Here is a 15,138-nt window from a genome sequence, read left to right as displayed (position 1 = left end):
AGAAAAACCTGAATTCAAATACGTAGTGCATTTCTTAGTAGCTGTGATATCATGGGCAGGTTATTTAATCTCTCTAAGGTAGCTTCCCATATATAAAATAAGAACAATAATTAATCCCTATCTCATCAGGATGCATGTAAGATAATAGATGAAGTACTTTGCACACTGCCTGGCATATAGTAAACAATCCATAAGTGACAGGATTTATGATGACAATACCAATATGCTATTGTGGAGGGCTCTGGAATTAGAGTTCAAAGTCTGAGTTTTAGTCACTCAGTAATGTGTGGCCTTGCATGACTTATTTAGCTTTACTGAGCCTAATTTCTCATCTATAAAATGGGAGCGATACTATCACTTCAAGGGTTGTGAGAATTAATTAAATAACATATTATAGGTAAAAGTGCTTAGCATGGTATTTGGCTATGTCAAGCACCATGTCTCAATATATCTTTATTATTTTCATTTCTCCCCTCTGTTGCTTAAATACATAAAGGTTTATAAGTAACTAGTACATTTCTACCCCATTCAGAGGGGGGAAATAAGAAATAAAGCTAAAATGAAAAGTTACTTTTACAAAAATAAAATTCCCACATCAGAAACAGGAGAAATGACACTAAATGACAGAAATACATCAGGACTAAAGGAGTACCATATACATAACAAATACTGACAGCATGGTATTAAAAATCTCAAGAAATTTTTAATTTATTTCCAGTAGAATCCACAAGACAAAGCAACTTTCAAATACAAATGAATTCTAAGTGTTTTTTCTTATTTTCACGTCATTTAAAAAATATTTTGCTTGTAAAAACTAACATCCTCTTGTTTAACCTTGGATTGTTTTTCCATCTTACTATTTCAGGTTCACTTTGGGGCATTCAGACAGTTTTAAGAATAACCACCAGATGGCTCATCCCACAAATGATCTTTTAACTTTTGATTTTCTGAAAAACAGAACAGCATTCCCATAAATTTCCCTTTAGCATGATATGCTGATAAAGATAAGCATCTGTCATTTTTTAAAGATTGAGTTTATGAATGTATTTGCATAAAAATACACTTCATTTGGTAACCTATAAACATAGATATTTTGTGATAATTATTAATAAGGCACTTCCAATTAATACAACATTTTTCCTACTCAGAGGAACTTTATTTCTATAACTGCATTTTTCTGGGGAAAAAATGTATTTTTCTTCCCTTTGGTGTTTATAGCTAGTGGCAGTGTTACTTTTTATTCTTTAGTCTGAATTTCAGTCAAAGGCCTGCAAAGTCTGTATTCATTTGAACAGTATGCTAATTGCACTTTATTAGATGTGCTTGCCCTAGAGTAACCACTTACATTGATATTGGACAACTGCCAACCTGCAGCTTAATGCCATGGTTGTAATTCAATTGTTGGGCTACATGCTGGTTTTCAAATATAGTTTTACAAAATGGGAACAGCAGGGGGCATGCAGAGCTCAAGATGTTTATTACCATACTGTACTAGCAGCCTGTATTTTACTTTCAGAAATCTGTGGTCTTATTTATTTAGAATACTGAGAATGGCATTCCTTTTTTAATATGTCAGTTATGTGTAATATGGATATTATACACTTGAAAATATTTTTACTTTATCTGTCAGTATATTGCTGCTGTGTTTTATTCAACATACTCTGGTCATACATACAGGAAATTTTTAACTTAATATGTGACTATCTATGGTATATACTGTATTTCGCATTTTGATTCACAAAACTGTATTTGCTATGGAAATGTGGAAGTAAATGGAGAGTATTCTGCAAATGAATCCATCATCGTTTTAGCATTTAAAATTTTATTAAGAAAAGCTCTAATTCATATTATAAATGTGAATTCTGTCCTATCTTTAAATATTCAAAAACTGCAAAATGGACGCTTATATAGTTAGGCAAAAATATTAGTTACTTTCTTTATGTAGTATTCTCTTGTTAACAAATATCTTTACAAAAGCCCAACTTAGGACCTATGTACCTAATACAAGTGCCAAAGAGTTTTTCAATTTCTCCTTTAGGGAATTTAACAGTGAAAGTCTTTGGCAGGGTAATGACAGAAATAATCAATTTTTCAATGCAGCATCGCTTTTGCAAACCTCTAGAAAAACCAGAGCATGAGCAAATATTTGACAAGTGCACCTGTTCATTGACTCTGGAATGTGATGGTCCATGATGAATAAGAATCTTCACAATTTCTACATCTCCTTTCCAGGCAGCCAGGTGAATGGGAAAATAACCTTTGTTGTCGGCTACATTTGTTGATGCCTCATACTGAAGTAGTTTGAGAACTATGTCCCTGAGAGGAAAAAAAAAAAGAACAGAACAGAAAATATGCTAAACACACAGATTCAATGAACAGATAATTATGAACATATACTAGATGCTGGCTAGAAATTTAGAGTAAGAGATACAAAATTCAACATTTGGCTATTTCACTTACCTGGAAAACCACCACCACCATACATACACACGCAGAGCACTGACCAACCAATGAAAGCACTCAATGGAATTCATTTGGGCAAAATGTTTCTGATTTCATAACTGAATGAAATAAATAAAACATTTTTTAAAAATGCCTCTTCCCATTTTTTTTAAAAAGGGGTTTTTCTCAAATAGCCCATACCTGAGATTTAGTGTGAAGGAAAAGCAGAGGTTAAGCAAATTCCTTATTCTCACACACACACACACACACATCATACTACTAAGAGACATTTAGGTTATTTATATACATCATCCTATAGAGACTTGGAATAAGGAATTGAAGATGCATATAAAAGAGAAAGCAGCACAGTAGAAAAGGGGGGGTTAATAACTTCTCAGCCATGGCACACAACATATTTTGAATATGTGCTACTCATACATCTGCACTCCTTCACCTCTCTGTTCCAAGCTTAAGAAAAAAATTCAAGAAGGAGATTCATTCATGAGACAAGTTCCACCACTGATCCAATATCAATTCATACTCAATATACCGTACCTATAACCATTTTGTACTCAATCCCAACCAAGTTTTCAAAGTAAAAATTCTGAACTGCAATACTCAACCTAAAGAAGACTTACCAATTTTTGGTAACATTAAACTGAATTTTGTATCAACCAAACAAAAAGAGTAATTCTAAACAAAAACTCTATTTTTACTTAAAGCATTTATGAAGCAAATTCTATTAACTCACTAAATGAAATCCCACACATTATACATATGTGTGTGTAACAAGTTACAATAAATTCTAAAGTTTCTCATATATAACAAATCACTGGTAGTAAGAACAAATGTAACACAAAGAGCTAAATTTAAATATTTCATGAAGCCAGACTTTAAATGTAAAGTAACAAGAAAAATTGGAGGAAGTCTGAAAAGAAGTTATAGCTACCTCCCCACAAACACACAAAATAGACATGATACAAACATTACAGTAAATGGTAAAATATAATGAATGCCCAGAGTGTGGTCTGAACTTGTAAAGGGGAGCAGAATATACCACCCCAAAATATACCTCTTTGGCATAAGTATTATTTTCAGCTAATTACTTTTAAGAAAGAGTAGATGTTGTTAAACCTCTGAAAACGGAATAGAAGTTACCCTTTTGTAAGAGACATTTAAATCTATAAGGAAAACTCCATTTGTAAGGGAGTCTCCCTCTTTGTACCAGAAAATGATAATGGACTCTCAATCTCTTAGAAACTCTTATCCTGGGAGGAAGCAGAAACTTAAATCTGAGTAACAACCCCACAACTTGTTTATTGTGCTTTTCCTAATAACCTCCCATAACTAGTTCCCCTCAACAAACATCTATTTTATGTTTAGCAGGAAATGGTTTTTAAGGTGGTGGCAGGGACCATTAAAGAGAGTTAACTAAGTTTTTCTGGGTATCTCCCATGTATATACAAGAGATATACATATTACTAAACTTCTTTTCTCTTGTTAATCTACCTTTTTATTATGGGGGGGAGTGGGGGTTCCTCAGCCAAGAACCCAGAAGGGAAAGAGAAAATTATTCTTTCTCCCCCACATACGAAACATTGGACTTAATAGATAAATGTATGAAATCATGATGAAAGAACCAAGAATATGTTGTAGAAATATTTAGAATGTTCCAAGGAGTAATAAGTTTTCTAATGATACAATTTTAGAGAAAATAAGAATAAAATCTCACTTTAATATTCTTTATAAGAACCAGTAGTATTTTATAAAACCTGAACTTAGAAGATTTGGATCTGAGTCCTACCTACACAAACTACTTAATGATGTGACCCCTAGAGAAATTACTTAGTCTTGTCTTTTTCTTTTCTGTAGGGGATACTGTAATAATAATAACACCCACTGGTCAAGACTGGTAAGAGCTTTAAATGAGATCACAGAAGAGAAGCCACTCAATAAATAGTAAAGCGCTGTACAAAAATATTAGTTCTTGTCCCAAGTGAAAACAAAATCCTTTAAAAATAAAAATGCTTCCAGCAAATCATCTTTGCAAAAACAAATATGAAAATCAGAAGGACACTTGAAGGCTGTCAAATTCACATATTTCTCCTCACCTCTCTGCCATGCAAAAGTTACTATATAGCGTCTTCTATTCTGAGATAAATAACTACAATGTGATAAGAAGGATTCAATACCAATGAATTAAAAAAAAAAAAAAGAAGAAGGTAGCAGGAGGGGAAGAATGAAGCGGGGGAAATCAGAGGGGTAGACGAACCATGAGAGACGATGGACTCTGAAAAACAAACTGAGGATTCTAGAGGGGAAGGGGTGGGAGGATGGGTTAGCCTGGTGGTGGGTATTGAGGAGGGCACATTCTGCATGGAGCACTGGGTGTTATGCACAAACAATGAATCATGGAACACTACATCTAAAACTAATGATGTAATGTATGGGGATTAACGTAAGAATAAAAAAAAATTTAAAAAAAAAAGGTAGAAAAAACCCAGCATTCTTGATAAAGACTGAAAATATTTGGTAACACCTAATATAAATTCTTGGTCGAAATTCCTATTGAGAATCAAGAAATATGTACTTATTGAAATAAATTATTTTTAAATTAAAAAAAAAAGCAGTTAAAAATCAGAATACCTGCTTTAGAGTTCCAACTTTCTACTACTTACTAATTTGGTCACCTTGGGCAAATCAAATAGCCTCTGTCAGACTTTCAGATATTGTTAAAATAGAATTCAGAGGCTACATCTTCCTGCCAGCCTCCAAAGGGTTGGTGTGAATCAAATAAAAAACAGGTATGACTGTAAAATCGTATGCAAACAAACACTTCTCAAGGTAAGCTGCAGCAATGTTTAGCAATCCCAGTGATTCTTTTTTTTAATGAAACATTTCAGCATTTTTTTTATTTTTTTTTAAGATTTTATTTATTTAACAGAGAGACAGACAGCAAGAGAGGGAACACAAGCAGGGGGAGTGGGAGAGGGAGAAGCAGGCCTCCCACCAAGCAGGGAGCGAGGAGCAGGGAGCCCAATGCGGGGCTCAACCCCAGGACCCTGGGATCATGACTTAAGCCGAAGGCAGATGTTTAATAACTGAGCCACCCAGGCGCCCCGCACTTCAGCATTTAAATAAAAGGTAAAGCGATACCAAAAGAAGACACAGTTAATTATCTGGATCTAAAAAGTAGAATTTATACTAGTCACAAAACACACTTCTCCAAATTCATGTATCAGACAAAGATACTTCTGTGAAGAGTTTTAACTTTATTCCTCAATGCCTAACCAATTAAAAAAATAATCTGAAACTTCTAAAGGCATTTACTTTCAAAGGGTAAGAGGAAAGTTTAATGGGTTTATCAATCCTATTTTCTTTTACTCTCATGAAATCCATTCAGTTTAATTTGTTCTTTGGCTCAATTCTTATTGACATTTTCTAATAATGCATGTGATATACATCCATTCTTTATCAGGAAGATTGATGGAATAATGAAAAAACTAACTTACTGACATTTGTATTGTGTCATATTACCACTACCTAATATGTAAATCTGAAAAGAACAATCTGTATGCCTATGAAATTGCCTCCAGTGAACAATACAATACTAACTAAATACTATTTACCTTTTTTAAAGATTTTATTTATTTATTTGAAAGAGGTAGTGAGAGAGACACACAGAGAGAGCAAGTGGGGAGAGGGAGAAGCAGACTCCCCACTAAGCAGGGAGCCCGACTCAATCGGGGCTCGATCCCAGGACCCTGAGATCATGACCCGAGCTGAAGGCAGATGCTTAACCGACTGAGCCACCAAGGCGCCCTATATTTATGTGTTTTCTTTTAATTCATTTTACTAAATTTATTTTTTTTAAGACTTATTTATTTGAGAGAGAGAGAAGAGGCAGAGGGAGAGGGAGGAGGAGAGAAGCAGACTCCCCCCTGGGCAGGGAGCCCTGCCTGGGGCTCTGCCCCATGCCCCTGAGATCATGACCTGAGCCAAAATCAAGGGTCAGATGCTTAACCAACTGAGTCACTCAGGGGCCCCAAACATGTTCATTTTATTCACAGACATCAGCTAATGAACAGGCATGGCTCAGATTTCTAATGTGAAAACATATTTATGAAATATGAAGTTCTATTTCTGATAAAAATGTGCCTGTCAGTCTTACTGAATCATAAATAAAATATTAATCAACCAACTGTCATTTATACATCTTATGAGGTATCCATGTATATCACAAGTAATAATGTATTAAACAGGCCCTTTTCCTCCATATTCATTAAGAATAAATTAAATTTCAGGTACTATCTCTAATATCTAAACTAGAATGGTATTTAACACTAGGATCCTACCCAAATCAGTATTATTTTCTTTTTTTTCAAAGATTTTATTTATTTGAGAGAGAGAAAGAATGAAAGAGAGATCATGAGCAGGGGCTAGGGGTAGAGGGAGAAGCAGACTCTCCGCTGAGCAGCGAGCCTGATGCGAGACCCAATCCCAGGACCCTGGGATCATGACCTGAGCTGAAGGCAGACGCTTAACCAACTGAGGCATGCAGGCACCGTATTGATTTTCATTTTTATTTAAGTTGTTCCTTATATCTTTCAAATGAACATGTTGACTACGCTTGGTTACTAGGCATGAAATATTAAGTTATACTGATGAACAATGTTCATAATATAGCAAACAGTGAAGTAACATCTATATCTTGATCATAAAGTGGCATTCTTTCTTATATGTAGCATTTCATAAATAAGAACTGCTCTAAAATCCTAAAGTAAATGTGGTCGATGAGATCACAGAAAAAACAATTCCATTCCCCAGGAGTAAAACAAAATATCAAATTAAATTTAATAATAATGCAATTTAAATCACTGCAACATTTTGGGGCACCTGGGTGGCTCAGTCAGTTAAGCTTCTGCCTTTGGCTCAGGTCATGATCCTAGGGTCCTGAGATCGAGCCCCACATCGAGCTCCTTGCTCTGTAGGGAGCCCGCTTCTCCCTCTCCTCCCCACTTGTGCTCTCACTGTCTCTCCTTCTCTCTCTCAAATAAATAAATAAAATCTTTAAAAAAAAAAATCATTGCAACATTTTGCAGCTTGAGGCTAATATATAAGTTCAGGTAAAAATAGGAATTCTAAAAGTATTAATTTTTGCTACTATAATTTGTTTCATTTTCTGATAGATATAAATATACTTCTAATTCATATATCTTTTAAGAAGTTTCAGGATATGTTCTGAGCAAAATTAAGTTAATTGGGACGGTTCAAAATTCAAATTTCTTTACCTCAAAAGCAAATTTCCCTGTAATTAAATCATAACGAAAGACATTTATTTTGTTCCATCCTCCCTCGTTACCAGTCCAAAGAACTTTGAAATAAATGCAAATCATCTTCATATGGATAGAGTATTTAACAAACTAATGAAATTCTCACATTAATTAAGGCCCTTTTGATTTCAGACTTTCTTGAAGATTTTACTTCTCCTTAACAGAAATAGAGTTGCAAATGTGTTTGACATGGTCAAAAGACCTTAGGACAATCCACTCCTAATTTTCTAACTGGAGCTCCTTTTTATACTGAATTCACTCTCAAAGATTTCCAGAGAGAGTGAATAAGAGCAAATTTTAACTATTTAATATCCTTATCCAGGAAAGAAGCAATCAGATCAAAGTTATTTCTAGGTTATCCAAAGAGAAACTTTATGGACCAGACTATATAAATTTTTAGAAGAAGTTCTCTTCTTTCATTAGAAAACTTAAGAGTAAATCAAAAGTACACATAAATTACTATCTGGATTCTCGATATAATTTGAGATACAGTTTGGATTTCAGATAATGGAGTCTAGGATTCAAGCATTAAATATTTAGAGAATGAAAAGCAAGATCAGTAAATACTTAAACCTGACACATAACAAAGAATATACATATTTCAAAGTTATAAATGATAATAATTTAGTGCTGACAGTTCTCAAAACAGCATCCAAGAATCACAGTGTGCCCAATATAGCTTAATGAGATGAAACTTAAGAAAAAAAGAAAAGGAATAATTTGCTAAGAGAAGGAGAAATGAAATATGAATACACATGTTTAGTAAAACCTTATAGTGAACAGTAAGATTATTATTAAAAAGAAAAGATTAGGAAAAGAAAAGAGGAAAGGAGAGGAGAGAGGAAGAGAAGGAAGAAGGGACAGAGGAAGGAAGGGAAAAGGGAAAGAGATAGGGAGGAAAAAAGTGAGGGAAGGAGGGAGAGAGGGAAGAAGAAAGGCAGAAAGGCAGGCCAGCTGGCTGGCTAATGTCTATTCAGAAGAGAATTAAGAGAGCCAGATTTGTAGCAGAAATACATGAGAGAGAAAATGGATCTTTCACATTATAAAAAAGAAAAACAGAAATAGGTCTCTTGCCTATCTATTGAAATAACTTATAATCATTGCTAGTGGATTTTGTTCTATTGACCATGTTTTTTTCTATCATTCGAAGTTAATAATTTTCTAATCTGCAATTACAAATGACCCAGGAAATCACTAATAGAAGTACATTTTCTATTGTGTCCGGATTTGGCTAAGTGGAGATGAATTGTTCATTATGAAATAATGTATTTCAGGTACAAAATGATGCTCCACTTGTGGATTAACTTGAGTTGATAAACAAAAGCCCCCAGGAAAACATACAATATAAGAGGATATAAAACAGGCTTAATTTGCAGTATGAAGGCTTAGACTGTATGTTGAGGGTAGGAGAAAAGCCTGTGTTAAAAACAAAATACGAAACTACAGAACCCTGTATTATTACTGCTAGCTCTATGATTCCATGAACTTTAGCCTAGAAAACATGTTTTCGGAAACAATCTACAGCTGAGGCTACAACAACAACAGCAACAAACATGGAAATGATGTGTTTCTGTGCTGACTGCTAAGGCTTGCTTGGGAAGAACACAAAATAATCAATTGTTCATTACCTTGCTAAGTGAGAAAAGCAGAGGCAAAGAAAAGAAAAAAAACTGGCTCTGAGATATATACTATGACTTTTTTTCTCCTTCAAATATCTTTTCTTAAGCCAATATTAAAATTAGCATTCTATGTGAACACACTAGTTGATGATAATGGGAGGCAGCCCAGAAATAGATAACAGAACAGAGAAAAGCCAGCAAGAGTTTAGAAAACTGATGTGCACAGAGCCACAAAAGGAAGATAATGTAGAGTAATGGTAAAAGCACGCACTTAGAACTAAAACACTTAAAGTCTAAACACAGCCCCACCTTAATATCTAAGTGACCAGTATGTCATTTATCCAGAATGGGCTTATTTCTCTATCTATAAAATGAGGGAAGGGAGGGGGCAGGATTCAATAAACCATCTCTAATTTTAAAAATCCACGGGTAATTTAAAGTAAAGAGATATTACACTCTAGATGAAAATCCAAACTTCAGAATTGTAGCATCATAGTACATAACTGAGCCACAAATACCAAAACAGTGTATCACAAAATGTTATAACTGAAAGAAGCAATGGAAAATGTCCAGCTTATGTATTCATTATACTGAACTGAGCCCTAGATGGGTTAATTAAATGGCTCAAGATATATAACTAGCAGAGATGGGAAGATGGGATTAGAATTCTCCCGCTTTTTTCCAATGCCTATAGAATGACACTGAGTACAATCTTTCTAGAAAGTGTTAAAAAGATGGGATCTTCATATAGAAGCAGAGATATATAATTCTCAGAGAATATCTGCAATTAAAGAGATCTTAAAAGATATCTAAGATATCTAGTCAAATCCCCCCTCTTTATGATCTTAATGATTGCTAATCAATTCGCTTAAATTATCTTTACTTTGTACATTGCTAATAGAAATGAAAAATTATGCAGTGGACCAAAGGGAAACATATCTCAATGGTTAGAACTTGATAGGCCATCACATACAAATCAAAAACATTTACTAACCACTGAAAACCACAGATGGATATGAATGCTAATCCATTTTGGGACAACATTATTTTGAGACGTGCTTATCATGACAAGCTAAGATAGAACAAGAAAAGTAGGATAGCTCCAGTGCTCAGGCCCAAGATCTTCTGTCCATTAGATCTGATAGTCTGTCTTTCCAATTATTTTCCTAACCGGAATTCCCTTAAATACACAATTAAGATTTCCAAAGAAGCCATCAGCATTGTATTTATTGGGCTGATTTAATTTGCCTTCATTCCTGATGACCCTGGTACAAAGAAGAATAAATAGTAATTCCTTTAAAACATTCAGATTATAGGTACCTGCATACATTTTACACTCTACAGAAGGACAGCAATATATTTTGAAAAAGACCCAGCACAATAAAAGGTTCTAAGTTAGATGTATAAGAAATATAATATAGAATAGGGAGTGGATGAAAAATGTTGTTTGGGGATTCTAATACTAAGAACCCAAATGATGAAACATTATGTTTATGACTATATGTATATGTATAATTATATATGGGTAGATAGATACAGATATATCTCCATATCCAAACAATGATAATATTAGATTTATGCAATAAGTTTAAAAATAAAAAATGTCACAGTGATAAATGACAAAAAGGGGGTTTTTTTGTGAGAACTTTAAGGCCATAAAATGTAATCATGTGTGACTTGATCTTGTGTCTCAATTCACAAAATAAAGGAACAGTTATGTGGGAAAGCAAAAGGTAACTAGCTTTTTTTTTTTTTGCTTGCTCTTTTTTTTTATTTGTAACTAGCATTTTTAAGGCAGTAATTACTATATCTAAAAAAACTCTAGTAAAATGAGGGCTCCTGGGTGGCTCAGTCAGTTTAAGCATCCAACTCTTGGTCAAGCTCAGATCATGATTTCATGGGTCATGGGATCAAGCCCCAAGTCAGGCTCCACGCTCAGTGGGAAGTCTGCTTGAAGATTCTGACCCTCTGCCCCTCCGGCGTGTGCATGCACACACACACTCTCTTTTTCTAAAATAAATAAATCTTTAAAAAACTGAAGTAAAAGTAAAATGAAATGATCCAAGTCTGGGAAGACTAATAATTTGGATCATTAGAGCAAAGGAAAAACAGAAAGGAAAGGGAGACATGAAGAGTCCCTTTCTTTCTGATGGGGGAGAACAGAACATCTGAATCATTCAGACTCTCATAATTTGTCAGTAAACCATTAGGTAACCTAGATAAAACACTAGAAATGAAATGATGGTGATGGTTACACAGTCTTTCACTGTCCATACTGTAGGCTATCACATTATTGAAACATAATTCCAAAGGTTAAAGAAATTTAAAACCTTTAGAAAGACTATCTTGAATGACATAGAAAAAGCATATTTCCTAAATTTGAAGGATTTTGAAGTGGTTCACATTCATAGTAAGAACCTATTAAGATTTTACTCTTGGTGAATACTCCCCATGTTAGATAAAGACACCCAAAAAGGTAGGGTGGCATTACTAATTGGTTTTATCCCATTCCCCCCCTGAAAACTACACATAACTAACATGTCCTGTCACTTCTTCTATTCTTCTTGCATGATATTTGACTATTTTAGAACAATTCTCTTGGTTTATACTCTGCACATAATCATCCACAGCAACATTCTTACCAAGTTTAAATTGTCAGTGTTGCCACCTAGTGCCTCTTCAAATTCACCTAAGCCCAGGAAAACTCCTGGCAACATGAGATAGGTATTATCAACATAATGAATTTCATCACATGTAACTAAATACACCAGGTTTCTAGTCCAAATAAATAGCACTTACTTATGTCCATTTAAGGCTGCATGGTGTAAAGCAGTGTAACCCGAACTGTCTGTGCAGTTCACATTGGGGCCTCGCCAGATGCTGCAAATAAAGCACAAGCGCAGAGTTAACAGTTAAGCAGAACCGTGCTTTGAAAAACAAAAAGAAGGCTCAGAGTCCCACAGCCAGCAGCATGTTGCATGAGAAAATTCTAGTCATGTAGAAAATGAATGCCATCTTTCATGCATTCTCCTTGGAACAATAACTTCATTTATTTGATATAAGGAAATTATTAGGGAATATAACCACCTCCAGAAATTATTAGTGAATGTAGGACTACTGCCATGTATTAAAAGTGAATCCAAAAATTCCCTATTACTTTATATAAATACTTAAATATTGGAAGCAATTAACACTCAGCTATTATATTCTCTACCAAAGAATAAAGATTTATGACACCTGCCTCCTCCATTTTAACACAATCCTTCTGAGATGTCAGAGATTTATATAAGTTAAAAGACATTTCTGCATTATGGGAAGAATATAAACTGTTCTTGCTGTTCAAATGTTACCAAGATAATCAGTATTTCATACTTGAAAATATAATTGAAGATTTGGACTGTTATAAACCACAAGAAGATTATCATAGTTTTGAAGATATCATTTTACAATACAACATATTTTGAAGATAACGTATACATATTTTGATACTATTCACAAATCAATCAACATGACAGATCACATCAATAACAGAAAGGATAAAAACCATATGATCATTTCGATGGATGCAGAAAAAACATCTGACAAACTACAACATCCATTCATGATAAAAACCCTTAACAAAGCAGGTTTAGAGGGAACATACCTCAATACATAAAGGCCATACATGAAAAACCCACAATAAACATCATACTCAAAGGGGAAAAACTGAGAGCTTATCCGCTAAGGTCAGGAATAAGACAAGGATGTCCGCTCTCACCACTCTTATTCAACACAGTAATGGAAGTCCCAACCACAGCAATCAGACAACACAAAGAAATAAAAGGCACCCAAATTGGTAAGGAAGAAGTAAAACTTTCAATATTTACAGGTGACATGATACCATACATAGAAAACCTGAAATATTCCACCAAAAAACTACCATAAAGTCACAGTATACAAAATCAATGTACAGAAATTTGTTGCATTTCTATACACTAATAATGAAGCAGCAGAGAGAGAAATTAAGAAAATAATCCCATTTACAAATGCACCATTTCAAAGAAATTCAAGATGACACAAAGAAATGGAAAGACATTCCATGCTCATGGATTGGAAGAACAAATACTGTTTAAATGTCTAAATTACCCAAAGCAATCTAGACATTAAATGCAATCCCTATCAATACCAACAACATTTTTCACAGAACTAGAACAAACAATCCTAGAATTTGTATGGAACCACAAAAGACCCTGAATAGCCAAAGCAATCTTGAAAAAGAAAAAACCTGAAGGAATCACAATTACAGAATTTAACTTGTATTACAAAGCTGTAGTAATCAAAAAACAGTATGGTACTGGGGCGCCTGGGTGGCTCAATTGGTTAAGTGTCTGCCTTCAGCTCGAGTCATGATTCCAGGGTCCTGGGATCCAGCACCACATCGGGCTCCCTGCTCAGCAGGAAGCCCGCTTCTCCTTCTCCCTCTGCCCCTCTGCTTTTGCTCTCTCTCTCACTTGTGCTCGATCTCTCTCTCAAAAAAAAATTAAAATTAAAATTAAAAAAAAAAAACAGTATGGTACTGGCACAAAAACAGACACATAAATCAATGGGACAGAATACAAAACCCAGAAATAAATCTACAATTATATGGTCACTCTTAGATAAAGAAGCCAAAAATATGCAGTGGGAAAAACACATTCTTTTCGACAAATGGTGTTGGAAAAACTGGACAGCTACATGCAAAAGAATGAAAATGTACCATTTTCTTACACTGTATACAAAAATAAACTCGAAATAGATTAAGGGCCTAAATTTGAGATCTGAAACCATAAAAATTCTAGAATAGAGCACAAGCAATAATTTCTCTGAAATTGACTATAACAACATCCTTCTAGATATGTCTCCTAAAGCAAGGGAAACAAAAGCAAAAAAAAAAACAATTGGGTCTACATCAACATAGAAAACTTCTACACAACAAAGGAAATAATCAACAGAACTAAAAGACAACATACTGAAATGGGAGAAGATATGTGCTAATGATGAAGGGTTAGAACCCCAAATATATAAAGAACTGATACAACTCAACACCAAAAAATCAAACAATCCAATTAAAAATGGGGAGAAAACATGAAGACATTTCTCCAAAGAAGACATAGATATAGGCAACAGATACATGAAAAGATGCCTAACATCACTCATTATGAGAAATGCAAGTCAAACTGCAATGACAAAACACCTCACACATGTAAGAATGGCTATAATCAACAATACAAGAAACAAGTGTTGGTGAGGATGTGGAGAAAAAGGAACCCACATGCACTGTTGGTGGGAATGCAAACTGGTACAGCCACTGTGGAAAACAGTATGGAGGTTCCTCAAAAAAATTAAAAACAGAACTACCATATGATCCAGTAATTCCACTACTGTGTATTTATCTAAAGAATACAAAAACACTAATTCAAAAAGATAAATACACAACTATGTTTATTGCAGCATTATTTACAATAGCCAAATTATGGAAGCAGCCTATAGATAGATCGATGGATACATAGATACATCAATACATAGATACATAAATAGATCGATCTAAATCTACCCATATCTATATATAATGGAATATTATTTAGCCATAAAAAAAAGAATAAAACGTTGCCATTGGCAATAACATGGATGGATCTAGAGAGTGTAATGCCACACTAAATGAACCAGAGAAAGACAAATACCATATGATTATACTCATATGTGGAATTTAAGAAACAAAACAAATG

At 34.3% G+C, this 15,138-nt stretch overlaps 1 protein-coding gene across 1 annotated transcript in view; it reads right to left on the bottom strand.

Moving 5' to 3' along the window:
* ANKS1B (ankyrin repeat and sterile alpha motif domain containing 1B) overlaps window positions 1-15,138 on the bottom strand; it is a 1,110,621-nt gene that overhangs the window by 965,772 nt on the left and 129,711 nt on the right. The window contains exons 2-3 of the mRNA XM_064590752.1: window positions 12,194-12,274; window positions 2,160-2,316 (exon numbers count right to left, since the gene is read on the bottom strand). Coding sequence (XP_064446822.1) covers window positions 2,160-2,316; window positions 12,194-12,274 — 238 coding nt within the window. The remainder of the gene's footprint in view (window positions 1-2,159; window positions 2,317-12,193; window positions 12,275-15,138) is intronic.

Source organism: Mirounga angustirostris, unplaced genomic scaffold (genome assembly GCF_029215605.1).
Source record: "Mirounga angustirostris isolate CCGP_5_RB_7025 unplaced genomic scaffold, mMirAng1.0.hap1 SCAF_5, whole genome shotgun sequence".
NCBI lineage: Eukaryota > Metazoa > Chordata > Mammalia > Carnivora > Phocidae > Mirounga > Mirounga angustirostris.
This window is presented reverse-complemented; position numbering and strand designations above follow the sequence as displayed.